Below are 26,986 nucleotides of genomic sequence, written 5' to 3' on the forward strand. Positions count from 1 at the left end.
ATAATGATGCAAACAAACAAACAAACAGCTTTGTCTGGTTTTCTTTGTCTAATGATATCCTAATAATGTATTATTATTTTTGTTTTTTGACCATCTGAAACGTCTAAGTGTGAGAAATATGCAAGAAAGTAAGAAAGAAAACAAGAAGTTGAGATAATAAATAATAAATAAATAAAATAAGTAAAACTTATTTTTTATTATAGTTATAAAGGAAAGTAATTTCTGGAAACGGACTTTTATATATATATATTTTTTACACTAATGAACTGTTTCAACTTCCCTGCAGAAGGGGAGCAGTGTTGGTCAACCAGATGCCATGTGCTCAGGGGGGAGGGGACAGTTAACAGCCGACGGGGTGCGGGGTTCAAATACAGCTGCGCTTACTCACACTTTTCGCGTAGGACGTCCCTGTGCCAGGGGTGAATGAATACCGTTATCTTTTCCTCTGCACCGTCTCACTTCATAGGCTTTACCGGGAACTCAAGCTGCAGCTGCAATTAAGGAACCACGCCTGTTGCTATTTAATTTCGCTGAATTGTAGCACTTATACGACAGCTCCCTAGAGCTAAAAGAATAGTTACAGGCTCCCAACCAGAAATCACACTACTCGTTGATTTTTTTCCCTAAATCCTCCCTTATTAATTGTATTATCGCGAGAGCCAATAGTACGAGCCTCCTGGGCTGATCTTGACCACTGCTGCCGGGCTGGGAGTTAATATCCCAGCTCTCTGACCTGGAGCACGCACTATAGCAGAGATGGAATACCTCATGGTTTTAGTGATTTCATCCTCGATCAAGTTTGCAACTTCTGTCTTGTCCAATGATGTTCCTCAAGCCCCTGTGCCAATTCCTAAAGGTAAGAAACGATTAAAAAAACAAAACAAAACAAAAACTTTCACTTCTTGTTTAGATACTGGCAAATATGGCTACTTTGACACCGCCACTGGCTACATCACATTTTACTGCGTTTACATGTTGCTGTATTTTCCTGCGTCTGAGTTGTCATGCCAACTGTGCAAATACGAAGTTGTGTAGGTTATTTTTCTGGCTGTAATTTCCGGTTACATGATGTCTACATGAGACGCAGGTTGCCTGCCTGCGGCTCCCTGTGTGGGAAAGTGAATATGTCTAGCGCGACATATGTCGGAACGTAAAATTACATGATGTTGCTTGACAGAAGAGTCGTCTGCGGTTTCTCACAATCCTGTTTTTATTTGTTTGGCTGCACACAGCGCTGGCTTTTCATACAGATGTCAGGCTGTAAATTTCACTGCGAGAAATAACTAACCAATTGCGGGCGAGTCTTTGATGATTTCACTAGTTTCCCCTTACTCTGCATTAAGACTAAACATTCAAATCGTTATTGACTCAACCTAGATCCTAGTGAAATCCCCGAGTATATCATTTTATTTATTAATTTATTTATTATACAGAAAACAAGCAATTGTGTGATTGAGATACAGAGAAACGCCTGTAAACGTGTTATAATTTAAGGTTTATGGAACAGAGCCAAACACTGCTCAGATCTTGAGACAGGCTTTATTCTGATGTAAAGGGCTAAGCTCCTTGAAGCAAATCGTGTCACATTTTTATTGACTTTGGGAGGGGGAAATCCACCCTCTGCTAACACGTAGCTGTCGTTAAACTGCTCTAAATTACCCTCATATTATTCCCGTTTAGCATGACTTCTTCCATAGTCACAGAGCACCTTGTAAAACCTATAGACAACATAAGCAGATGTTGTGGCTTGTGTTTTAGTTAAATCTGGAAATCTGATTCTTTTCAAATGATGCCTCTGGGATCATTTGAAAAGCTGGGAGATTTGACTATCAGGACACAACAGCTGCTTTCAGTCTCTACAGGCTTGTTTTGTCATCTGCTCTGGACTAACCAAGCGCCTTCCACACAGTAGCCACATTAACTTTACGAGGGATATAATGTTTTATTGTGAAAGCCTTCGATCACTAAACTGATGCAATATGTTGGCTAAATTTGTGACAGAGAGCAAACTTTCAAAAACCATGACTAATATTAAAATTGAACCCGTAAACTGTAAACTCTACATATAAAGTCATTTAAAATGAGAGCACTGGACATTTCATTTTACACATTGTATATAAAGGTGGTGCTTACTAAAGTGATTAAATGAAAAGAACTAGGAGGGAATTCAAAGCTGTTTTAGTTTTGGGTAGTTCTACGTTAAAGATTCAGTACATGGTAGTGGATGATTGCAAGACTTTCTTTTAAGCATCTGAAGAACATCAGAAAAGTATAAAGTAACTCCATTTGGGGGCAATTAAGTGTTTAATACACAGTCACCCATTTCCAGGCATGCATTAGATGGAAGAAAAGGCCATGAGAAACATTTGTTCTGCTTGGCATCAACTCGATGAGTATTTTGCAGAAAGGCAACATTTCCAGAGAAACACCTTGGTAGTTGTGTGTTTGCCAGGTGGACATAAATATGTTTCATTAGAACAACTTCAAATCACATGCTGCTATGAAAGAACAAGGTGTCACCACTGTTTAAGTAAAAGTAGAAATGGTAGCTAATAAGGCACCAATGAAAGGACCCTAAGTCCCTAGGTGTTCGTTAAACACTGGTTGTAGCACAAGATGCAAACGGTGTGATTTAGCACTGAAAAGGGTTCAGTAGAAGAGGAGGAATTTACAGCTCTGCCCATTTCTCACCAGTGTGCACCTGGCCACTCATGGTGAACAACGGACATGGCTGTTTGGTTTGTCCGTTTTGGAAAGTTACAAAAATTGGGGCTGCGTAGACCCCCACTGTCCAGCAGTCTGAAAGAAGCCTTTCACTTATGTCTGAATGACTGTGTGAACTTCGGACGGAGCATTGGATTCAATATGCAGGTCTTGGTAATCCAAGTTTGAATAGTTTGCTGCAACACATAGTTTAAAATAACCAGCCCACTGTTAACCTCTGACAGGCATCCTATCAGAACTAGTATCATTTAATATGACGCAATGCCTGAAGTTTAATAGTAAATGCTGGCTAGGTTAAAGGCTATTTCTCATGGCTTGTACTCTGTCCCCCTATTCCATGGATAATGCATCTCTCAGCCTTTTCCCAGACATCATTGACGTGACAACAGGCAGCATTTTATAGAGAAGAAAAGGAAACCCCACCTAAGGTTGTCCATGCCTTATATACTGTATAATAGCGCTCTCTATTGCCTGTAATTCCAGTCTAACAAACTTAACAAACCTTGTTGCCAAGCCAAGGTTGTAATCATGCCTTAGAACGTTTTCACTATGTCACCACAAGGTTGGTTTCGTGCCTTCTTTATGCCAAATATGTGTTGTGTTGTCTGCTTTTTTGCATTGCCTTGTTTTCTCTCTGCTGTTTCCCAGGGATTTTATGTTAACTTGTAAATGTATAGATACATGAAAACTGCAAGAAGCACAGTTCTCAAGGAGAACTGAAAGTCAATGACACTTTAAAAATGTCAAAACACTCCCTATTGTACAAATAATCAATTATTTTAAGTCATTTTAAATGGCTTTCTGGGAATCAAGCAGCTGTTGATCTTTGACAAAAGACATGCTGGCTGAACCTTATATTGATGCAGCTGAAAAGACTGAAAAGGCAGTACTTTTCAGACTCCTGCATATTCGTCAAAATTTCAGGACTCATTTAGATTGTAGTAATATTGGCCAGAATGTCAAAAATACTGAGGCTGGAAAATTTACCTTCACTTGCCAACAAGTTAGACATTGGGGCCAGTTTGCAGACTTTGCCTCTGAAAGTCATTAATGCATTTATAGTAGAGAGAAAAACAACAAAACTTTTTTAGTTATTATTTATTTATGCTACAAAGTCAGAGACATGCTCATGTGCATTCCTGCTGTTCTGCAAAATTAAACAAAACTGAAAAGATCAAGGTGTAACATGAACAATGAGACAGTACATTAAGTTTTGATTTGTACTTCATAAAACTGCAGGATAAGTCATTAGTCCGGGTGAAGGATGTGCTCATCAAGTGCCTTTTGTAGTTGATTATAATGTTGGTTTAAGTAATTGATACACAACAAAACCAATTTTAAAAAAGAAAAAATCAAAAGTAAAGCCATGTTTGTGCTATTTAATGAGGCAGTGATTCAGTTTATATGAGTAATCATTGATTCTTGTTAAAATAAATTTCATAGCTGAGAAGAAGCCAACCCATGCTCTTAGGGACCCGCTCATTGTTTGCCTTAAACAAATCATTTCATTCCCTTTCCAGGTGCAGCAAAAGAAGCAAATTTAATGTCCGTTTTTCTCTCTGAAAACTGTGTGACAGTTCTGACAAATGAGAGGAGAGAATCAATATAATTATGATATAAGGGTGAATTCTTCCTCTGGACAACCAGCTGGTTGTAATCAGTCTAAAACAGCAAAAAATTTAAAAAAAAACTGAAAATCAGCCCAATCACTTACACATTTGTCCTGGTTGCACAAAGGCTGACATTCAATTTCTACTCTAATGTGATTGAGACCTAAGTTGTGTTTGTTATTCCTTATACAGCAATTCAGCACAGAATACATTAGCATATTGATTGAGTGCTTAACCTGCGAGTGCATAATGTTGAACTGGACTATGTGTTCCTTTCATTACTGAAAGTCTATAGTATAACCAGCTTTTTGGCAGAAGAGAAAATTACTGTCCATACTGTCACAGCATGACAAAACCTAAATGACAGATTAGCTTTTTTTCTAGTTTTTATTTGTTTGTGTAAGGAAAGGTAATGAGCTATTCCTGATTCAAAATGATGTGTGACGAGACTACGAAAATTGTTTCCTGGCCCACTGTTGGTGACATCATGCCACATCCTACGCCTGAAGTGCCTGTGGTTTGAAATGTGTAATTGAAAACACAGCCGTTTCTGTGGATGCCCTCCGTGGCTCTTGTGTTATGGAAATAGTGTGTTTTATCAGTTATGGTGACTCTGGTAGTCACTAAAAAATAAACTCTTTATTTTAGTTGTAGACAACAAAAACAAGACTTGTTTCATCAATTCTGTAAGCAAAAAGGTTTACTAATGCCTTGCCTATCCCAAGGCTACACACAGGTCCTCGTGTCTGCAAGCTCCAGGTTTAATGCATGAAAAGTAAAACTTCTGTGCGTAAGCCTCTTTGTGGTCACATTAAAATTCTAAATCTTCCAAAGCTGGAAAAAGCCTTACAAAATAGCTGTGGGCTGGGTAGTATGCTTTATGTGTATCTGAAAACTTAGAGATGAAGGGATGTAAATGTCAGGGATTAACAGTTTAAGAGTTCATTCATTTTTGTGTACATGTATTCTTCTTATATTGTACACATTCATATGGTCATCATTTTCTAATTTTTATCAGTGCCAAGTTATCAGTATCAATATACACAAGTCATAAAGCTTCAGAAATACCCTACTCTCTCACATTTTAAACAAAGGTTTTGAAATGTCCAGTCAAGATTGGGTTTGAGCTTTTTCTTCAAGTCCTCTGTCCCTTCAATGTGTTAAACCAAATTTACTAGCCTTCTGAAGGAGACTGACTAACGCTGTGTGGCATTGTTAATAATGTGGGTGAGTTAAATAACCAAGTTTGCATTGATATTCAGATCAACACCTTTCTCATTCCAGCTGCGGCCCGGTATCTCAGCTGGGATGCTGGCTGATTGCAGATTCTTGTGATGGCTGAATTTGAATAATTTCGGTAACTTTGGCAACTGATACAAGTGATGAAATATTCATTCATCAGAAGCTGAAGTATACATTCTTCCAGGGTTGGAGTTAGCTTTGCAGGACACAAGAAAATACAACAACCTCGTTATCTTCTATCTGAAAATTCTTAATAACGCTGAGGAATGTCATGGTAGACAAAGATAAGCACTGTTTGCAATGATTAACGCCAAGAACACCTGGCATAGCTTCGTCACTTCCCAGCACCAGTATGGCCTCTGGAGCTAATCTTCCTTCATGCACTCAAAACAAAGCTTCCTCCAAGCATGTCTCAGCACATTTTTGAAGCATGCCAAAAGTAGTCTTCTATGTTAAAACTTGGTTGGGTCCTTAAAACAGTGTTGTTATATTTTGTTGCTAAACCAACCTTGCTTCTCCAACTTGCCTTAGGAAAAATGTGCTTTGGCCAGCCAAATGATTCTCCATTGTACTTTTCTTTTATATAGTTATATTTTCAGCAGCATTACCTTTAAAAGAGAGATAATTGTATGTGAAGGACTTGTTACTTTAAGTAACACAATGAAGGGTTTCAGCTATACAAAGTGCTAGTATAAATCAGCGTTAAGGTTCTGGTTATGCACGAGGAGCAAAGCCATACATTAAGAGGAATCTTTAGAAATCCATTATACTCAGTTTCTTAACATGTTCCATATACTCAGAAATGCAGGAAGTCAACACAAACCTTAATTAAATTTAAATTTACATCACAGACTGGCTTTTCAGGAGTTTCTGCAAGAATATCTGAAAGTTCACTATGAAATCCTTGCATGAAAATCTAAATGACCTCTGGATGAGGTTATAAGAATTCCCTTTCTAGCTCAGTAGGTCTCTTGTTCTTGCCATCATGCTCTGGTTAATATGGACCAATTCCAGCAGACTGTGAATGAGGCCGATTGTTTCTCGTTGACATGAACAGCGTCCTCAAGCCAGTAAATGCAGATAAAATAAGTGTAGGTCATTGACTGCAATATTTGCGAAGTATCTTTACTTACTTGACCAAAATAGAACTAAGGCTTGTGTTCACTGGCCAGGACCATCTCATCAAAAAGAATCCTGTTATCCTTATGTGCAGGCCAGGGCACATTCCCACGATACCCCTTTCCTTTCTGCAAGAAATGCTTACTTAAGCCTAGCCCCAGCCAGTGAGTCAGAACTTTTGCTCATCCAAGTGTGAAAGTTTACCTAGACGGCTGAGCCCCATGTGGTGCAGAGGAAAAGTGCAAAGGAAAGACCACTTGGCGTCCATGCCTTTTTTGGAGAAGAGTTTCAGCAGCACTGTATGAGCTACATTCCTCTCCTCCTGTGGGCTGTTCATACACTACTGACAAGAGAACACGCTGTGTTTACCCTGACTAGACACTAAAACTCTAAAATCACAGCTGTATGAAAACCTCCTTTATAAGTGTTACCATCTGCCGCTCAATTATGCTTCATTATGGGTGTGATTATGGTGTTTGCATAAAAACACATCAAAGGACTGCTGGTCAGTTGCCCTAAGTTTCAAAATTAGTGTTAGACAAAAAAAACAAAGGAAGATGTGTATTTCTATTACCCTGAAAAAGTCCCTCGGATTAAGTCAAATAATGAAGGAAGTGCGTCTTCTATTAACACCCTAGCTCAGGGGTGTCCAACTCCAGGCCTCGAGGGCCGGTGTCCTGCAGGTTTTAGATGTGTCCTTGATCCAAATGCCAAATGACCTCCTCAACATGTCTTGAAGTTCTCCAGAGGCCTGATAATGAAGTAATCATTTGATTCAGGTGTGTTGACCCAGGGTGATATCTAAAACCTGCAGGACACCAGCTCTTGAGGCCTGGAGTTGGACACCCCTGCGCTAGCTCATCACCCAGTTATTTAGTTGGTCTAAACCAGGGGTAGGGAACTCCAGGCCTCGAGTGCCAGTGTCCTGCAGGTTTTAGATATCACCCTGGGTCAACACACCTGGATCATAGTTCATTCCCAGGCCTCTGGAGGACTTCAGGACATGTTGAGGAGGCCATTTGACATTTAAATCAGCTGTGTTGAATCAAGGACACATCTAAAACCTGCAGGACACCAGCACTCGAAGCCTGGAGTTGCCTACCCCTGGTCTAAACCAAGCCTATAGTAGCTATCATTATTATATTAAACATGAATAATATAGGTTATGAATGTTGCATAAAAAGATATTTATTTCTAAAAGAAAATGTAATATTTGGGGGAAACAAGTGAGATGGTATAGCTAGATTAGATGAATAATTTAACTATTTCTTTTCACTGTTATAATCTGTTTTAATTTAATAGTCTGTTATAATTTCATGGAGCCCTATCCTAGAAGCTTACACTAATCTAATATGACAGTGCTGTTGCTCCATTAAATAATGAAGAGTGAACAAGTCCTCTAAATGTAAAATAAATAGGCAGATTTACCTGGATTTCTGCATTAATTGGTAGCAAAATGTGGTCTGGTTTTAATCTTTGTCACAATAGCAGACCACATGCTAGTTAAACTAGGAACACATGAATGGCTTTACTTTTAATGTTTCTGTTGAGCACATTATATAATTACCCAAAATGCAGACTGGAAATGTGAACCCTTGAATTAGTAACTTGTTGAGACTCCTGAAGCAGCAATAGCCTCCATCAAACGTTCCCTGACAAATTGGCTTGGCCCATCAGTTTTCTGATGGAACTTTGGCTTGCATTTGAAGACAGTTTCACAAATTTCTAAGCAAAGTTAACATCAACAGTTCACATGAGGGCACTGAAACTCCTAGGGGATTGCCATAAATGTTTGAAAAAAAAAGAAACAGTTGGAATGTAGGAAATAAAAGTGTATGTCTCATTTCTTTTAAATCAAAGGTGGTTTGCATTTCCAGGCTATACTTAAGTGGGAGCTTGCTTGTTGGGATGCACTCATGTGGTCTCCATGTTTATGACAGGAGTGAAGTATGTGGTTCCGAAAGGTCACGCCAGAGTCACAGAGGAGTAATTGGTGTTAGCTGTCAGTGCGTTTCTTCCTCATGGGAAATGTCTCACTGACATAACAGGAAAGTCACTGTTTTTCTTTTCCTTTTTTTCTCAGAGTATATACTGTACTGAAGCACAGCTCTTCGAAGTGAAAATAGATGTCACCGTGCAGATATCACAATATGCAGCACCCTGTTATCTTTCATCGTAGAAATACAAACAAACCTACTTGAAGTCTTGAGTTTATGTGTGTGCAGAAAAAACAAATGGAGTTAATTTCAAAAAGAAATACTAAACATTTCCCCTGGCTGTAATCACAGCCCACAAGTAAAAGAGACCTTTCATGGAGGTTTCGGAATTTTTCCAAGACATATTTGTGTGCGCCTTTTCTGTCTGCAACACTATGGCTAGCTTCCAAGGTACACAGTCTGAAAGTCTGTTCGTTTATCCCCATACCTAACCTGGCTGACCTGTGAGACATCAGCTTTGCCTCTGTGTCTCACAGGTCAGCCAGGTTTAGGGAAATGGGCAAAATAGAAGCCTTTCCTGCAACCGTTTAAATAACCTGTTTTATAGAGCGGTATGAGAAATGTGTTTCTCAGCTGCTGGAAACATCATCCCCTGGCAGCACTGTGCTCCAACATCTTCTTGCTTCAAGCCAAGAACAAGAACAGGGAACACCTGTGGTTCAGAATAGTCATCCCACAGTGATTGACGTGCAACTCTTTCTTTTAAATGTTTCTAGGTTTTGTTGGGTGACATAGCATTTGGAACTGTTTGGAAAAAGCAAGACAGGGCATTATTTCCACTTTCGATCAGGACTTTTACATCACACTAATACTGGAATGGCTGTGATGACGGAGCCACAGACTAGACAGAGATGAGAGCTAAGTCTAAGCTAAGTCACACTGACAGTAAAGGGATGGAAAAGAGTTGCAATGAGGTTTCTGGACAAATACAGCTCTAGAACAGGACCTACCATGTGAACTAGTTCCTTGGCACTTGTGCTGTACGTAACAAGTCACGTGACGTGATGCTGCGGCTGTGATTGGTTCGGCTCTGCGCTAGTTAATTTTGATTGGCTGTTCTTTTTTTTTTTAAGAGGACAAGAGAGATGAGGCCTATCGCAATAGTTTAACTTTTCAATCGAGAAAAAGTTATTTCGCAATACATATCGTTATCGTTCTATCGCCCAGCTCTACTTGACAGCATGTTTAATTTTACACTAGTTTCGGAGGTTTGTTTACATATATTCAGTTGTTTGTGTTTTTTGTTCACATAGTGAGAAGTAGTAGATAGCTGTTAGTATGTCTGTGTCAGTTCGTCCCCAGTTAAACAGGCCTAGAGAATGGTTGGTGTCTCCCTAGCAACCTCCAGTCACTAGGGAAGCATGTGTACACCCCAACTAGTTGGCGAGGGGTCGCTGGAGGTTGATGGCTGTCACTAAAAAATCAGTTGCTAAAACTCCAATTGGTCACTCAGACTTAGATACTGGTCTGTGGCCCCTGGTAACTACTGGTTACTCGGGAAAAAGGTTTATTTACTGATCAGTCAGTGATTGATTGCCGAATGCTGCTGTCTCGCTAGGTGAAACTGGTCTCATGGACGTCTGTGGTAGTGTTGCAGTGATCCACAGTTTGCTTAGAAGACACAGACTTGCCTGCAAACACTCGCTAACTACTAATAAAATGGTAGTGAAAATGTGAAAAGTGCAACACAAATGCAAATAAGACTGTTTGCCTTCAGAGTAAAAGCTGTGCCATACTGCTGCAGCCAACAAGTTTCAAGAGCAAAGGGTCTCTGTTTTACCTTTGTTTCACATTTTTTAAGTTACACTATCACTTGTTTGCAGACAAATCTTCTGTTTTCAGGGTAGTTGTTCAAATGTTTTAAAAAGCCCATGCTCCTCCAACTGTTCATTGTATGGGGCAAGGGATGGAACAGGAACTAAGGTCTCTGTATCTTAACATTGAACAAACATTACATTTTAAAAACTAGGGTTTCATAAACTGCATTTAAATTATATGAAATAAAACTGAAGCAACAAATGTATCCATTTAACTTGTATCAGCTTTTTTTTTAGATCCACATCAAAGGACAGCCATGTAAGATTTATTTGGCCAAGATTAACAGGTCTCTCAAGATGAAAACGTGATGTCCTTTTTGAACTGTCTAATAATTTAACTCTTTATACGTCTAGTGAGGTTTGCATTGCAGTCAAAAAGACAAGAAAAAGATCAGTGATGATAATCGTGTTAAACTTTGCACTCCAAAGGAGAAATGGAAGCTCTTTAACTATGTTCTCGGGCAGGCTGCATTTTTGAGTTAGGTCCTGTGGAAGCGTTTATAAGTCCCAGATATCTACTCTTTCCCACTCCCAATTCCACTTGCCAATGTCCAATAAATATTTTACAGGGGTTTAATGGAACTTTGTGCTGTATATTAAACAGAGGATAGTCTGGTTTCCATATTTGAAAAGCAGGAATAGTTCTCAAATAGTCATTTAAAACCACATAAAAGCATCATTAACTTTTTTGTTAGCTTGTCTGATGGCTAGCACAGAACAGCACATTTTAAAATGTAAGCTAGGAATTAATTAGTTTCCCCCCTTTATGTTGTAATAGCATTTCATGAAAAAGATTTAAAGATGTGTGGTCCCCCCCCCAACACACACACACACACACACCTCGTTTTACAAAACATGACAGAACAAGTGAAAACTAGCTCAGTGAGTTGAGCTTTTGAGGAATCCAGACACACTACTGTGAAAATTTGCATTTGGTTAACCCTTCTTCAGACCTCAGTTTTCAGCACTCAAGGCCACTAGAAATATCCTGGAGGTTTGTGGGAGTTCTTCTATCCCAAAAAGGAAGAAATTATTTTGTCTGTCTTTGAAAATACACTTCCGTTTTGGGATCAAACTAAAACTACAGTAGTCCCTCCTAATTTGAGACATAGGTTTGCTTAACCAAATAGTTACCAGTATGTTGACATAGGTTTGAGGTTTACAACGATCATGGTCCACAAAGAAGTGGGAATCTCAATGCATATATTTAAGCTTAGAAAAATATACACATTTTTGTGGATATCCTTCAATGAAAGCCAAAAATTTTGCAACCTAATATGTCTTCTGCAAGAGTATATCCCTGCATCCCTGTAATTTCACAGGAAAGAAAGCATTTGATGACTTAAGGTCAAAATAAGGAATATTTAACGTTCTTTTTTTCCTCTTTTTCAGAGAAATTGCTCGTCTTAACTGTTGCAACTGAGGAAACAGATGGTTTCCTCCGCTTCATGAGGTCTGCTGACTATTTTAACTACACTGTGAAGGTAAAACTTTCTTTTTAAATTTTGAAATGACTGCATATTCACAAATCCAGAGTTAAGGGCACTGCACTGACACACACAGCAGCAAAATTTTTTAACACAAATTTCCATGGATTGATTGCACTTATTAAAGGAAACAATGGAGTGGAGCAAGCTGCAAAAACATTCATGGATAGCGTTTAATCTGGATCCAGAATTCCCCTCTGTGGTTGAAACAATTGTTAAAAAACGCTTTTTCCTTCTTTTTTTTTCTTGCTCAGGGTTCAGTTCATGCTCTGCCCTCATTTGTATTCTTATGCGTGTAATTGTGCTGCACCAGTTTGTTTTTGTTCTCCAGGCAGACATTTTCAAGATACTTTGTAAGCCTTTTGGGCCAAGACAATCCATTTTAGTGGTTTGAACTAAGTTAAGTTCTTCTTGTGTATTGTTTCTTATTATGTGTTTGCTTATATTGTTTCTGCAAAATGCATACAATAACTTCTGTACAGAAAGCTCATAAAAAAGATTAGTAAAAAAAGAATATCCAGAAAATGTAATTGTATCTCAGGAGTTTTACCTGTTACTGATGGTTATTATGCTAGCTTTGGCTATTATAGTATTATAGTATCACACTTGCGTTGTACGGGATCAGGCTGCAGAGTAAACATGGCTCCCGGATCAGTTTTGCACATGTTGTTATCAAGAAGGAGGGCTAGATGGATGTTTCTGGGAAAGGAATGCAACCAGACAGTTTACAGTTGTACACAGCTGGGAAGAAAAAAAAACTCTCAGAGGCTTTAGTCATACTGATCAACTTGACAAAAGTGATGGAGCTGCCACTTAAGAATCCAGAAAACTCTTTTTTTTTTTTTTTTTTTTTTTTTGCCTGTCCCGTTTGGCTCTTTTGCCATCAGAATTGTTGTCTAAAGGCAAAGAAAGATGCCCAACGGATTTACTTTACCAAACTGACCATCCCAGCCTTGCCGTAATGGTCCATTTGATTCACCTTTTATTGTTTATTTTATTTTCACTTACTGAATACGGGACAGACTTGACTGGGGGAAAGAAGGGGAGAAAGAAAGAGGGAAAGAGAAACAGCTGAGAAGAGGGACGGGGGAGAAGGGCAAAAGACAAAAACCAACAGAACGGGCAGAGAAAAAAAATACATATATCAATCACCTGGATCACCTGCTGAGAAAGAAAAAAGAAAGCAAGCAGAAGAGAACAAGAGTAATAGAATAAACAACATCACAATGATATATGGGAATATGACAGTAAATACTAAATGTTAAACATTATTGTGCAGCACATAAGATCAACAGAACACAGTGTGCTTTGAGGTAGGAGCCAAAAAGGGTGTAGTTTGTGGGTGTGATCACCCGTGTGTACACCTGTGAGCATGGATGCGCTTGTTTTTTGTTTTTTTTAAAAGGTTCCTTCATGTAATAATCTGCTAGAGGGTGTGGGGGGGCCACAGCCCCGTCCTCCAGGGCGTGAAGCCAGAAAACTCTTAACATGCTTTTTTGTTTACTGGGGCATTTTAAGGCTTGCATGCTCCGGATGCAGCGCTGGTTCTCATCACAAACACTATGTAAGATTAAAACATCAGCTGTCTTGCAACGCTCCCATTTTCATTCCCATCAGACAATGATTCCCTGTGTCCTCCAAATCGAGCCATAAGCGGGCTGATATCTTGTAGCAGTTGTGTAGACTGAACACAGCGTAATAAGCTCTTCAACTGAGCAATATTAACCCATCAGCTTTAAAGAATTTGAATTATTTTATCATTAATCAAGTAACCAATCTGACTGTGCATTTTAGAGTTGTGTTTTTTTGAAAACTATACAAAATAAAACTGACAGACAAGGCAGGGCTGCAAGGCCAGTTTTGGTGTCGAGAGGGTTTTGGGACTCATTCTGTTTTATGTTTTAGGTGTTGGGAATGGGAGAGGTATGGAAGGGCGGCGATGTGGGTCGTTCTATTGGTGGAGGGCAAAAAGTCAGACTACTGAAGAATGCCATGGAGGCTCTGGCTGATCAGGAGGATCTTGTTGTCCTCTCTGTGGATAGGTACGTTCTGTTTTTTTCTGAACTTTTCTTTAATATTCAGATTCATTTTCTGTTAAATAAACACATTTAATTACATGGGAAAATATATAAAAAATATGTCTGATTGGCTAAATTTATTTTAATCTAAGCCTTGACAGATGTAAGATATGCAGAATATTCCCAACAGACAGATGTGCAGACAAGCAAAAGCCTTTATTCTTATGATATTTACAGTCAATAAATATAATAAATTTAAAAAAAGAATAAGTTGTTTGATCATGTGCTTTTGCTTCCTTACACTATATCTTTGTTATTTCAGTTTTTTGTTGTTGCTCAGCTTCTGTTTAACCATCAGCTTTGATCTGATTTATGTTTTCTGTTTCAGTATAAAAAAGAGATGCAAAACACCTTTAATTGCTACGTAGAGCTATAAATGAGATATTGTAACTAATTTTCACAATCACAGAGCATAATAATTGCTTTGAAAGCCTTATTTCCTGAGTGAGAGGTGTTTCTGCATATTTACGTGTGCTCCACTTCTTCTTGCAAAGGCATTATTATAGAGCAATACCAAATACATGAGGAGAATAATTCTCCCATGCAGGTAGGTGAATTATGAGTTTTGCAGTCAAATGGAAAGTTTCACTGAGTAAATGTGAGTGGTTAAGAATAATAAGAGCTTTGCATGCCACGTTTCCTTAAATAGAGCAACGGACGATGATACTTGCCATACCATGTGACATGAATAATGTTCACCATAATTACTGTGCAGAGCTGTCACACCCTTGAAACAGGTAATTGGAATGTATTTTTTTTCCTTTTAGAGGAAGTGATTGTAGTATATTCAACTGCCTCTGCATTTCAGAGGATTAGGAGCCAGTTAAATGTAATTTAACATCTATAATCCTGCTATACCACCTCGGGTTTTTTGACAGTTTCTGCCTTCGCTACAATTACAGGCCTATATTTTGTCTTCTGATGAATTTAGTCATTAAACTGTAATTCACTGTGTTTTTGTGCGTTTTAAAAAATGTGCTGAATTTTCAAAATCAAAACGCCTACATGCATTTAAAAAAAGACATGCATAGATAGAAGTAATCACTTCAGTGTTTCACGTTGCACAATATAAATTGATAAATGTGTTTTCTCACACCTTTGTAAAGACAGGACGGAATGGTTTTTCCATTTTTAAATTCATAAGACAGGAGAATAACACGTTTTCTGTAATTGCTGCATAACTATGTCCAGATGTACTTTTTACTGGGTACTTTATTATTGTTCAGCTGCTCATTAGCACAAATATCAAATCAGCCAATCACATGGCTGCAACTCAGTGCATTTAGGAATGCAGACATGGTTACAACAATGTGCTGACGTTTAAAGTGAGCATCAGAATGGGAAGGAAAGGTGACTTTAAACGTGGCAAGGTTGTTGGTGCCAGACAGGCTGGTGTATTTTAGAAACTGCTGATCTAATGGGATTTTCCCACACAACCATGTCTGGGTCATACAAAGGTCCAAAATAGAGGTCAGAGAAAGAGAAAATATCCAGTGAGTAGCAGTTCTCTGAATGAAAATGCCTTGTTAATGCCAGAGATCAGAAGAGTCAACAGAACCTCGAAATGATCACTGGTAACAACCAAGATGTGCAAGATAGCTTCTCTGAATGCGCATAATGCTGAACCTTGAAGCATTTGGACAACAGCTGCAGAAGACCACACTGGGTGTCACCCAGTGAGGCCACAATTTGCAATGGTTCAACAAATTTGGAAAACAAATTAATTACATGCTTGATATCTTGATTTCTGGTGCAACATTCAGATAATAATCATGGCTCAGGGGGTTGGGAAGCGCATCTGTAACCGGAAGGTCGCCGGTTTGATCCCCGGGCTCTCTGTCCTGGTCGTTGTGTCCTTGGGCAAGACACTTTACCCTACTGCCTACTGGTGTTGGCCAGAGGGGCCGATGGCGCGATATGGCAGTCTTGCTTCTGTCAGTCTACCCCAGGGCAGCTGTGGCTACAACCGTAGCTTGCCTCCACCAGTGTGTGAATGTGAGAGTGAATGAATAGTGGTATTGTAAAGCGCTTTGGGTGCCTTGAAAAGCGCTATATAAATCCAATCCATTATTATTATACTAGAGTCCGAATTGGGTGTAAATAACATCCCTTTTACCAATGGTTCAGGATGTTGGTGCAGTAATGGGGCACAGAATATTTTCTTGACATACCTTGGCCTCTTTAGCACCAATGGAGCATGATTTAAATGCCACAGCCAACCTGAGTATTGTAACTGAGTGAACCCATTTTCTGATGGCAACACACCATGTCACAAAGCTCAAATCATGACAATGTTATTGACAAATTTTCTACTTACTTCATGGTAAGTAGGTAACAATAGAGCACCTTCGAAATGGGATATTTACATCGTGGATATTTAGGTATCACGTGAATATGGACCAAAATCTCTAAGGAATATTTCCAGCACCTTGTTTAAGCTATGTTAGATACTGGTTACATTCGCCTGCTAGTTTGTGTTGATGAGTCTAGCAACCTAAAACAATTCTTGGTACCAGCAGTTAATATTCACTAGTTATTATTACACAGTGTTCAATAACACCAAAGTTTGGAATTGTAGCAAAACAATTTGGCATTTCACTACAGTGATGGTTAATTAAACATCATGAAAAGACATTTGAGTAAGTTTAGGTAAATACGAGAAATACAGAGAAAGAAATCTAAAAGACAATTGTTTTAATGGACAAATTTGTCTTTTGCACCTTTCTTGGTTTGCAAACTACATGAATAGTTACAATTGTTTTGCAATTGCTTTGCTTGGCATGGTGATAAACTGTCATTGCACAACTCGAGCTATTATAAAAAATGGGATTTAGTTCATGTCAAATCCCCACAAGTACAGACGAGTGTGGCTTCATCACAGCCACATCTATTAGAAAATATTTATTAAGCAATTATTTTGGGAATGGTGTCACTAAAATGAATCGCCTCTTTTATTGTTATGATTTCACACCTCCAAGTAATAAAATCACCAGAAATATTACGATTTTCCACGTACTAAAACATCTGACCTTTGGGTAATAGCATACTTTTAAACAAGTCACCATGAGGCTTATGTAATGAGGTGGGCATTTTCCCCTCAGTCTGGCGCAGAACTGTATAGGCCATGCATGCGTCAGCACAGTTAAAGTGCTTTTGTGTGTTGGTGGCTGACAAATCACAGCATTTTTTGAAATGCCTAGCAGTGCAATCCACAGTGCTTGGCTAAACAAGTGTTCCCACCTGAAGAATGTCTACTGTTTACATTGAGATGTTTATCAGTCTCAGGCAAGTAGAAGCCTAGCAGGTGTGTCAGATGTAAGATAAAAAGATGTTGATGAAGTTGAAAGGTTAAATGATCTGTTGCATTTCGTCTTCACTCCTCCCTTTTAGCTATGATCTTATCTTTGCTGGGGGACCAGAAGAAATTCTCAGGAAGTTTCAGCAGGCCAATCACAAGGTGCTATTTGCTGCAGAGGGACTGGTATGGCCAGATAAACAGCTCGCTGACAAGTACCCCTTAGTCCGCACTGGGAAACGCTACCTCAACTCTGGAGGTAGGTTCTGAATATGAAAAGCTGCTTTGACTTGTTCAAGTCCAATCTCTGAGACTTTGGAGTAATAGTAACCATAAATTGTGGTTAAAGAAAGTGAGTTCAAAAGACTAGAATAGCTCTTCCCTAGAGGTACATCTACACAAAAAGCATTGCAACTTTGTTTTTTAATCCCATGTTTGGCATGCATCTGACAGAAACAATTCACTTCTATTTTAACCAACCCAGCTGTCTGCACGAGCTGTATACCAGCTTGCATTTTACTCAAAGAAGAAAACAAAGATGTGAGGTCTTCTTTTCTGTGTTCTTAAATGCACAAGTAGAGGGATTGTATATTAGACTCAGCACAACTACATACTCTGCCTGAAGGCATTCTCTTTCTGCTGCTGCTCTGCACCTCCTGTGTAAACATAATGTTTCTAATTCAACCCTGTCACCCATGTTTTACCCTAAGTGACAAAATCCAGGCATCTCCAGAGAATAAAATGTATTAGTTAGGGTGAATGGTTCCTTGTGTTGGACAACTGGACGCTGCAAATCTGAAGGCAATATTAGGATCATTACGGCAATGGTTTCCACTGAAACTGGTTCCAATGTTACCCACAGTGTTTATGTTATGTGCCTAGATATTTTATGCTTGACTGTAAACACACCTAGTTTCTATGTGTGCAAAGGGATTTTGAAATTCCACCATCAGCTGTCAAAGTTTGAAGACCTGTAAGCCTGGCTGGAATTCGGGAATTTAAGCCGCACTGGCCCTTCAGAGTTCTACAGTTATGAGAGGTGGAGAAGCTGCGAGACCTGCAGCCCAGTGTTAGTTTTAAAAATACAATACCACTTAATGTTTTTTTTATTATTATTATTATCTTTTGCTGCGAAATTCAACTATATTTTCCTTGTAATCTTGCTCCGTCAGGTATTTCCTGTCTGCGGTACACTGGAGGTGGGTGAATCCCATGGCATACTGCGGTTTCTTTTCTTTAGTAATGATCCTCTCTGCTACATGAGGGGATGTGAATACACACCTGAAGATGTGAAATGAGAGAGGGGGAAGACAGTTCAGAATATGCGCACTCATGCAGACATTTTTAAGAAAGAAACAGTAACAGTATGCTCTCATATATAAGCCGTATGGCCTGGTCATTTGCATCCTGCCAGTTCTTCAGGACATTGAATTACTGCCTTCCTTGTGGTCATCAGTGTGGTCTGACCTCCCATATTGGAGCCCGGCTGTCTCAGACTGATCAGAGGCTGTTTTTAGCATTCATTGTCATTGACATGACATGTGGATTTGTCTTGGGCCCCTGAATGTGCCACAGTTTGTATAAAATTGTAGGCTTTGTTTGTGTTCCTAACGCTACCGCCCAAGTGACCATTGGGGAAAGTTTTATAGCATCTGGATGCATACTTTGTCACAGAGAGTCTAGTGTCTTTGAGATGCAGTCAAGATAGGGTTATGTTTGTGTGTGACTGCATGTGTTTATTTAAGTAGAGTGAGGGGTCACGCACACTAACAAAACTACTAATGGTTAAAGCTAATTACCCGAAATCCCTGGGATCTGGCCATTAAACCCTGTCTGTCCAAGCATATATATCATAAAAAATGTGAACTGTTGTTTCATATTATGTGTTTTCATTCCTGAGAATGTTTTATGCTGCCTCATCTAGTAGAGCAGTACAAGACACTGAACGTTTCCAACAGGCATGCAATTCGCAGCATTTGAGGTGGACTAGCTATCAGGAATAAAAGCTTAAAAACATAAAATATGATTTCTTTTGAACATTTTTCTCTCATTCCTGCCGCTTAGATTATGTCATGTCTGTCCATCGACTTGTTTACAGTGTCTGAGGCTTTTTTCAAATGATAGGATGCAAAATGGAGCAAACCAGCAACACAGCCAAACCCTGTAATCTGTTATTGTGGTCACTGTCCTTGAGCAACACAGTGAGGAAAAGAAGAGACGTGGGGGGGAAACTGGAGTAGAGATTGCCATGAGAATGTGCATTTTAGGGCTGCCACGATTTGTCGACTAGTCACGATTACGTCGACTATCAAAATCGTCGACGACTGATTTAATAGTCGACGCGTCGTTTGAAGCTTTGTAAGATCGCAAAAGACGCAGAAATAATAGCAGGATTTAAGAGTGTAATAACGGACTGAAACAGAAGATGGCAGCACTGCATGTACAAGGATGCCAGCTGCCGTTAAACCCCGAAGAAGAAGAAGCAGCTGTGTCCCAGAATTCATAGCACGGCCCAGCTTAGTTTCCAACAATGGCGGTAGCTAGTTAGTTTTAATATTACTCTTATTATTCTTTCTGGGTCACAAAATAAACGTTTAACATATTTTCAGGCGAGAATGTAGCTGTGTAAACCTAAAATATCGGCTCAGTTTATCAAGACACCGCATATTTTCAAAAGCGCTCCGACGTTTTCGGAGACGTCTGTTACCCACTAGCTCGATAGCTAGCCGGGGGCTAGGTCACTAGCGCCGTGAGAACACCGGACTCCCGGCAAATTGTTTTCAAACCCACCGCTGTCTTTCGCGACTCAGGTTAAATATATATGAGTCACTTAGATAAATTAAAAATGTTATTGTTTGGCTTTTTTTTTTTTTAGTATTTTATTTGTTCCTGAGTAAATCGGTTTGGCTGAGATTAAAGTTATAGTTTTTACACAGCTGAATAAACGTCAAGCAGACAGCTGATTATCAGAAGTGTGAGATGCTCGAGAATTTACTCCGGTGTCCTGTTATATTTTAGATAGCAAGGAGTTTATTAAACTTTACCAAAACAATCTGCAAATTTCATTAAAATTTAATAAACTATCATCTTGTCTTTATTTTTAGTTAGCACCTTAAAAGCTTAAAGCTGTAAGCTAATGATAGTTATATAAGAGCAGATGCTGCTGGTGCAATAAGCTGTAGTTTTACGTCCAGTGGATGATGATCTGATTAGTCGACTAATCGCATAAATAATCGGTGACTAGTCGACTATCAAAATAATCGTTTGTGGCAGCCCTAGTGCATTTATAGTGCGTAAGATACCACCAAATATAGTTTCAGAAACTCAGCTAGCAGTAAGTTGTGTTGTTCTAAACATAAAGATCCTTCTTACTACCCATTATTACTCTGAGGGAAGAGAAAGTCCCTAGCTATTTCTCGTGTGTGCTTGGGATTATTGCCAAAAGTCACACTCTGTGCTAAGACGTCCAGGCTTCCCAAGTATTTCGACCTACACCACGGAGCCAGCAGTTGTACTGTAATTGTCACCAACAGCCTACCAGCCATGTATACGCCTGTAAACATTTCTCACTCTATCTTTTACTGCTGGATTTGTGTTTCACACTGTTTATTACTTTCAGGTATAATTGGCTACGCCCCGTACATAAACAGAATAGTTTCACAGTGGAACCTTCACGATAATGATGATGACCAGCTCTTCTACACTAAAATATACCTGGACCCATTACAGCGGGTGAGTCCTGCCAAGAGAGCAAAGATTCTCTAAATCTGTGGCTTGGTTCATGTCTCCATTGTGTTTTTTTAACCACGGGCACAGTGACTTGATCGTGCCTGCATCAACATCTGCCATGTCTCAATTAGTAATGTAATGGGAGCTCCACAGCTTGGCAACAGGTTCAAATTGGATGTGGTTATTGCAATAAGAGAAGACAGACCCAGAAGAGTAAACTGTGCACCACTGAATCCCAATGGCAGCGTCTTAATTTAAAACACATGTCTGTGTTTTAAATTATGGATAGCTATGGATGGCTAAATGTAGGTCTTTGTCTTCTTACAGGAATCTCTCAATATGACTTTGGACCACAAGTGCCAGATTTTTCAAAACCTGAACGGGGCTGTTGGTGAGAATTTAAAGATATTTTATTTTCTAATTGAATAATCTCTGAATCTTTATAATTTAAACTCTGTCTTGGATGTCTAAGTGGCAAAAAAACAACAACCAAAAAAAACACTTAAACCAACATTTGATGTTGGTGCTGCCGCCAATCTGTGGATTACTTTCAGTGAACATGTAGGATTTGCAGTTTATAAGTTCTAAATCCTCGCAGCTCTTGCCCATGTAGTATGTCAGCTTTCAAAATATGGCCTAAAATGTCTTGTGTTCCCCTTTTTGTTGGCAGATGAAGTGCTTCTCAAGTTTGGAACGGACAGAGTGAGAGTTAGAAACACGGCGTATGACTCTCTGCCAGTAGTTGTCCATGGCAACGGAAACACCAAAGTGAGCAAGAAATTGCAGTCAAGGACACACCTAATGTAGCCTACTTAAGGGACAGAACAGATACTTTTAAGATAATTATCCTGACCTATGACACTAACCTTGAATGTAATTATCAAACTCTTTCCTGCCATTTGCAAATGAGTTTCTGTTGGCCTTTTAGACTTTTAGATTTTATCCAGCAACCATTCATCACTGCTGTTGATGTTCTGTTCGTTGTATAAATTTGACTCTACTTACTGGTAACGTGATACTTGCTAGTTACCTAGGCATAAAGGGCAGTGAATATAGCTACAATACTCTCATTTTGTTTTTGCCATCACTCAATTCTACATCATGGTGTAGAGCTGAGGAAACTAAAAAGCAGGATGCCCGCTATAATTCTGTTGATTTTTCTTCTGGTCTTTTCCTTCTCCTGTCTCATTTTTTGGCCAACTGTTTATGTTTGGTCTTCCCTGTTAAAGAACCAAACCCACCAAACTACTGAGTCATTCTTCCCAGAGGGCTCAACAGCTGAAAGAAAAGCTTTTAATGAGAGATCACAGTATGAGCTGACTAGCGAGTTGTCAGACCATTAGTTCATTTTATTTCCCAGTTATCTCGCCAAGTTGAGTTTTGTGACAGCTACATGATCATGGCGTTAACGTCTGCAATAACAGACTGGCAAACGGTAGCAACCGGTAAATTACACGTTCTCACACTAAATACAGAGCAGCAATGGTTGTGCTAACAATATGTTGAAAGTTATGAAGAATGATAACATTGTTGCCAAGCCTTGGCTTCTGTAGACGACACATCACTCTGTGGCCTTTAGTCTGACCTGCAAGTGAATGTGTCCAGTCATGACACAGTCGTACAATAAATCTTTACGTCCACAGTTGTATTCCAGGTTAGGATTTTCAAACATATCATAAGAATGTGACCTCAGCTGTCTCAAGTCTTTTATTTACTTTGAATGCTTTTTTCTTGCAGATGTACTTGAACTATCTGGCCAACTATGTTCCCAATGCATGGAACTATGAACACGGCTGTAGCCACTGTGATGATGACGTCGTAGACTTTTCTCAGTTAAAAGTAGGTGCACCAGACTGCTTTTTTCCATCTACTTGCCATCCTTTTTTAGTCTGCTTTGAAATAGCTGCTGTGGAAAGTTCTTCTTCATCCTCTCTTCTGGACTCCGGAAAGGATGACACATACAGCCCATTTCCCAACATCAACCACCCATGTATCACTGACTGTTTAGACAGTAGTTGAAGATCCCAGATTTTTTTCCGTATTTCAACAGATAAGCAATTCTGTTGGTACTCCACTGTCTTTCCAGCGATAATAGGTTATGTGCCCATTCCGCATTTCTGGACCATTTTAAAAGAGCATAAGTGCAAGGGGAACTACTTGGGCAAGAGGAAGCACTGCACATCTGCGGTGCAGGATATGGCTTTTGAGGTTTTCTGAAGGGCTCATTTAAAGGGGTGTCACTGTCGACCAGGCTGTCTTTTAGCATGCGCCGCACTGTGGGTTTTATCCACAATAGTAACTTACAGTGGTTGTACTGAAAATTTGTCACAGAGTTCAACCCAGGCTGGCAACGTATAGCCGGCAGGAATGGCAGGCAATAGGAAATGTCTATTGCTGTGTGGTTACGTCTGTCAAGAATGATGCCAAACTTTACTTCTGGGTCCTCTAGGCGAACACTGTAACCAACACAAGATCTCAGTTCATCTTTATTTATTTTTACCTTAAAAATAGTTTGAGGAAAATCTGTCTATTGTAGAGCAAAATGTGTTTTTACTGTTCACTAAAATTGATGTTTTCACATTACACAAATAAAATTGCTGTAATCCAACATGCTGCATGGATACACTTCAATAGTTTAACTGGAGCCGATTCAGTACAAACCAAGCTACATGAAAGGCATCACTGTGAAAGTTGCTATTGGTGACCTTCCACAGTGAATGAAGAAAACACTACTCCTTCTCAATAATAGGCACATTAGAAAGGACATTTCATTCCACTGTGCCCCTTTGTTTATGTGGGACAGAAACTGGTGGGAGCTCAGGTCATGTGGAAAGTTTGGTCATACTGTCCAGGCCTTTCCTGTGGGGTAAACCCAGTTTGGAGGAGGTACTTGTTGGTTTTTAGTGTACTTGTGTTTTGAGATTGAAATTAAGCCCTGCAATGACACTGAGAGTTACACCACGAAAGACCAAACAATCCCACCCAGGCCACTTCATTGCTTTTCTTTAACTGTTTCTACTGTTGGGTGTTGCTTTTCTCTGCTATAAGAAATGCTAAGGGTAACTTTTTGCTTTCGTTTTAATGTTTCTGTCTGCTCCTGCTTTTCTGTGACAATTTAAGCTCACATTGCCTTGATGGATGAGCTCCCATTCTTGTGCCTAAAACACAGTCATTGCGGAACTTGCAAATTAGATGGTTCTTCTCGGATCTCTTTTCATCCTTGGCCCAGACCTTTGCCATGAACTGGTCAAGAGGATCAAGAGTCCAGACTGAGCTGTGTGGGCTGGAGCTGAGTGTCATGGGAAAGTCTTTGCTCTTCTCTTCTCTATTGCTTCATTTTTCCATTTTATCTTTATTTCCTCAACTTTCTGCGGAATCATTTTGTGCACGTGTTTGTACCGTGGTTTTGGTTACCCACTTCATTAGATTACAACATATCAGCTGGTCAGGATGGAAGATGTTCAGGAAATTAATGCGAAGGGTTTTGCAATGTGTTAACAACATATTTAAAATGTTAAAGCCAGCACCAAATTCTGCAAAGACAATAGTCAAGGCACAATTCTAAAGTCAAATCAAGAAAATAGAGTTAATGCAGTGACAGATGTATTGGCTTCATGGTTTGCTTATGTGAGAAATGAAATGTTAAAATCATCCATGATTTATTTTAAACAAGTCTTCCACTGCCAGGGACACTTTTATGAAATCTAAACAATATGGATGTATTGGCTTCATGGTTTGCTTATGTGAGAAATGAAATGTCAAAATCATCCATGATTTATTTTAAACAAGTCTTCCACTGCCAGGGACACTTTTATGAAATCTAAACAATATGTATTTCTTTCGAATCTAAACAGGAGTATCCAAATGTGCTGGTTGGAGTATTCATTGAGCAGCCAACTCCATTTCTTCCTGAATTCTTTCAGCGACTGCTGACCCTGGATTACCCAAAGGATAAACTCAAACTCTTTGTCCACAACAATGTGAGTACATGCAGCTGCATGTGCAGTTTTTTTTTTCCTTCCTAGATCTCTACATGGCTCCTTACACAGTATGTGGTGTCTCTGTTAATCCATTAATATTGGCTCCCTGCTCAGGAGGTTTACCACGAGAAGCACATCCAGAGGTTCTGGGAAGAGAACAAGAATGTGTTCAACAGTTTCAAAGTTGTGGGACCAGAAGAAAATTTGAGCCAAGGAGAGGCCAGGAATATGGCAATGTATGTATAACTATTATAAATGTATCATTTCTCAGAATCTGAAGTTTCTTAGAATTTTTGAATGATTATAAAGGATATGGTGTTTTCTGACTTTGATTAACCATGCAATACTTTCAAAACCTCTAAACGAGTTTTCATGGTTTCTGTTTGGGAAAACGGTCATCTTTGTTGCTAGAAGCATGAATAATTCAGTGCATTCAAGGTCTGTATTAAGAATAACCAGAGAGACAAATACACCTTTGGTGCTGCTTTGTAGTCTTTCTGTATTGATTACTCATAAAACGTGGTCTTAGGTTCAGCTAAATCACAGATTTACAGATAAACATAATATGACTAAACTAATAACAGGCAAACAGTTGTAGTTTTTGCTTCTGAATATCATTCACAGTCAAACCTGGGAAAAGGTGCTAAGGAAACTGGAAATGTGGGCTGTGAGCTTCCCCTCTCTATCAATATAATTGCTTTTAGATAAAAGATGGTAGTAGGGGTCCACTCCTATTACAGAAAATAAAGTCGAGTTATTTAAGTCTTAGTAAGCTCTTTCTTAATGGGTTCATGCTCTAAAGTCTAAAGTTTTTTAACTATAACATAATGTTTATTTTGTAAATTATCGTTCTAAAGGATGTCAAGGCAGGGTATGTTTTATTGTAACTGTCAACCCTCTTCAGCATCCCAGTCAGGCTAAGGCCAGCAACTTGGTAATTCAAAAATATGAATTTTCTTAATTTTCAGCCATTCTAATGTTTTTGATTTTTTAAATTTTATTTTTAATTATTTCCTTCCTCTATCTGTGAAGCCTTAGACCCTATTTTTGAAAAGCAGCCCCAAACATAATGCTCCCTCTGCCATACTTTATATTTGGGCATGCTTGATTTTTAGCATGCAATTCCATTTTCCTTCTGACATTATGGATTTCTACAACTAAGTCTGAACTCTTCACATCTATCTACAATTCATCATAAAGGAATTGTTGTAGAAGGAAAACAATTATTTAAGGAGGACCAATCCAAAATGTCTTCTCATAGTTTAGCAGGTGTCATAAGCATCTACAAACCTCTGATGGAGACTGAGACTGTCCTCAAGAAGGTTGTAAATGTTGCTAAATTAAATTCATTGACTTATTTTTTTTCCAGGCTGCATTGTGACTGATTTAAAATCCTCGGCAATGTGTAAGGATTCACAAACTCACACACTCAGGTGTAAACTGCAGCTTTATTTGGACCAAAACGTTTAGGCACAGCATGCCGGGAAGCATTGGTCAGCACAGCCCTGTAATGAAGAAGTCTTAGGTTTATTAGGAGTCTCTAATTTTCTGAAATCTCCTTATCCACTGGAGGTTTAAAGATAGCAAGAGTCAGACTCCACCATTGAAAATTACACCTTATACTTTGACGCTGATAAATCTAAAGCCGTGACAGTGATTAATTCCAAGCCTTTTATTGACCGTAATCAGCTCTGGGTTGGAAAACAAAAAATCATTTTCTCCGCCATGTCTGTGTTTTAATTTCATTAGGGATCTTTGCCGTCAGGATGCCACATGCGACTACTACTTCAGCATAGATTCTGATGTCATGCTGACCAACAGACAGACACTGAAGCTCCTCATTGAGCAAAACAGGTAATCACACAGTAACTGGAATAGAAGCCACAACTGAGCCTGTTTGGACCTTCT

At 39.1% G+C, this 26,986-nt stretch overlaps 1 protein-coding gene across 2 annotated transcripts in view; it reads left to right on the forward strand.

Moving 5' to 3' along the window:
- The first annotated feature begins 387 nt into the window (after window positions 1-387).
- The window catches only part of plod2 (procollagen-lysine, 2-oxoglutarate 5-dioxygenase 2), a 35,929-nt gene continuing 9,330 nt past the window's right edge, over window positions 388-26,986 (forward strand). For both annotated transcript variants that reach the window (XM_086306369.1, XM_086306370.1), the window contains exons 1-11: window positions 388-856; window positions 11,902-11,993; window positions 13,902-14,038; window positions 17,465-17,628; window positions 20,989-21,101; window positions 21,426-21,489; window positions 21,769-21,866; window positions 22,836-22,937; window positions 24,953-25,078; window positions 25,193-25,314; window positions 26,828-26,932. In XM_086306369.1, coding sequence (XP_086162495.1) covers window positions 757-856; window positions 11,902-11,993; window positions 13,902-14,038; window positions 17,465-17,628; window positions 20,989-21,101; window positions 21,426-21,489; window positions 21,769-21,866; window positions 22,836-22,937; window positions 24,953-25,078; window positions 25,193-25,314; window positions 26,828-26,932 — 1,223 coding nt within the window. In that variant the 5' untranslated portion in view covers window positions 388-756. The remainder of the gene's footprint in view (window positions 857-11,901; window positions 11,994-13,901; window positions 14,039-17,464; window positions 17,629-20,988; window positions 21,102-21,425; window positions 21,490-21,768; window positions 21,867-22,835; window positions 22,938-24,952; window positions 25,079-25,192; window positions 25,315-26,827; window positions 26,933-26,986) is intronic.

This window comes from Aulonocara sp. 'chitande type north' Nkhata Bay, linkage group LG9 (genome assembly GCF_057382095.1).
Source record: "Aulonocara sp. 'chitande type north' Nkhata Bay isolate Kocher_YH1m ecotype deep benthic linkage group LG9, A_spYH_male_GT1.1, whole genome shotgun sequence".
NCBI lineage: Eukaryota > Metazoa > Chordata > Actinopteri > Cichliformes > Cichlidae > Aulonocara > Aulonocara sp. 'chitande type north' Nkhata Bay.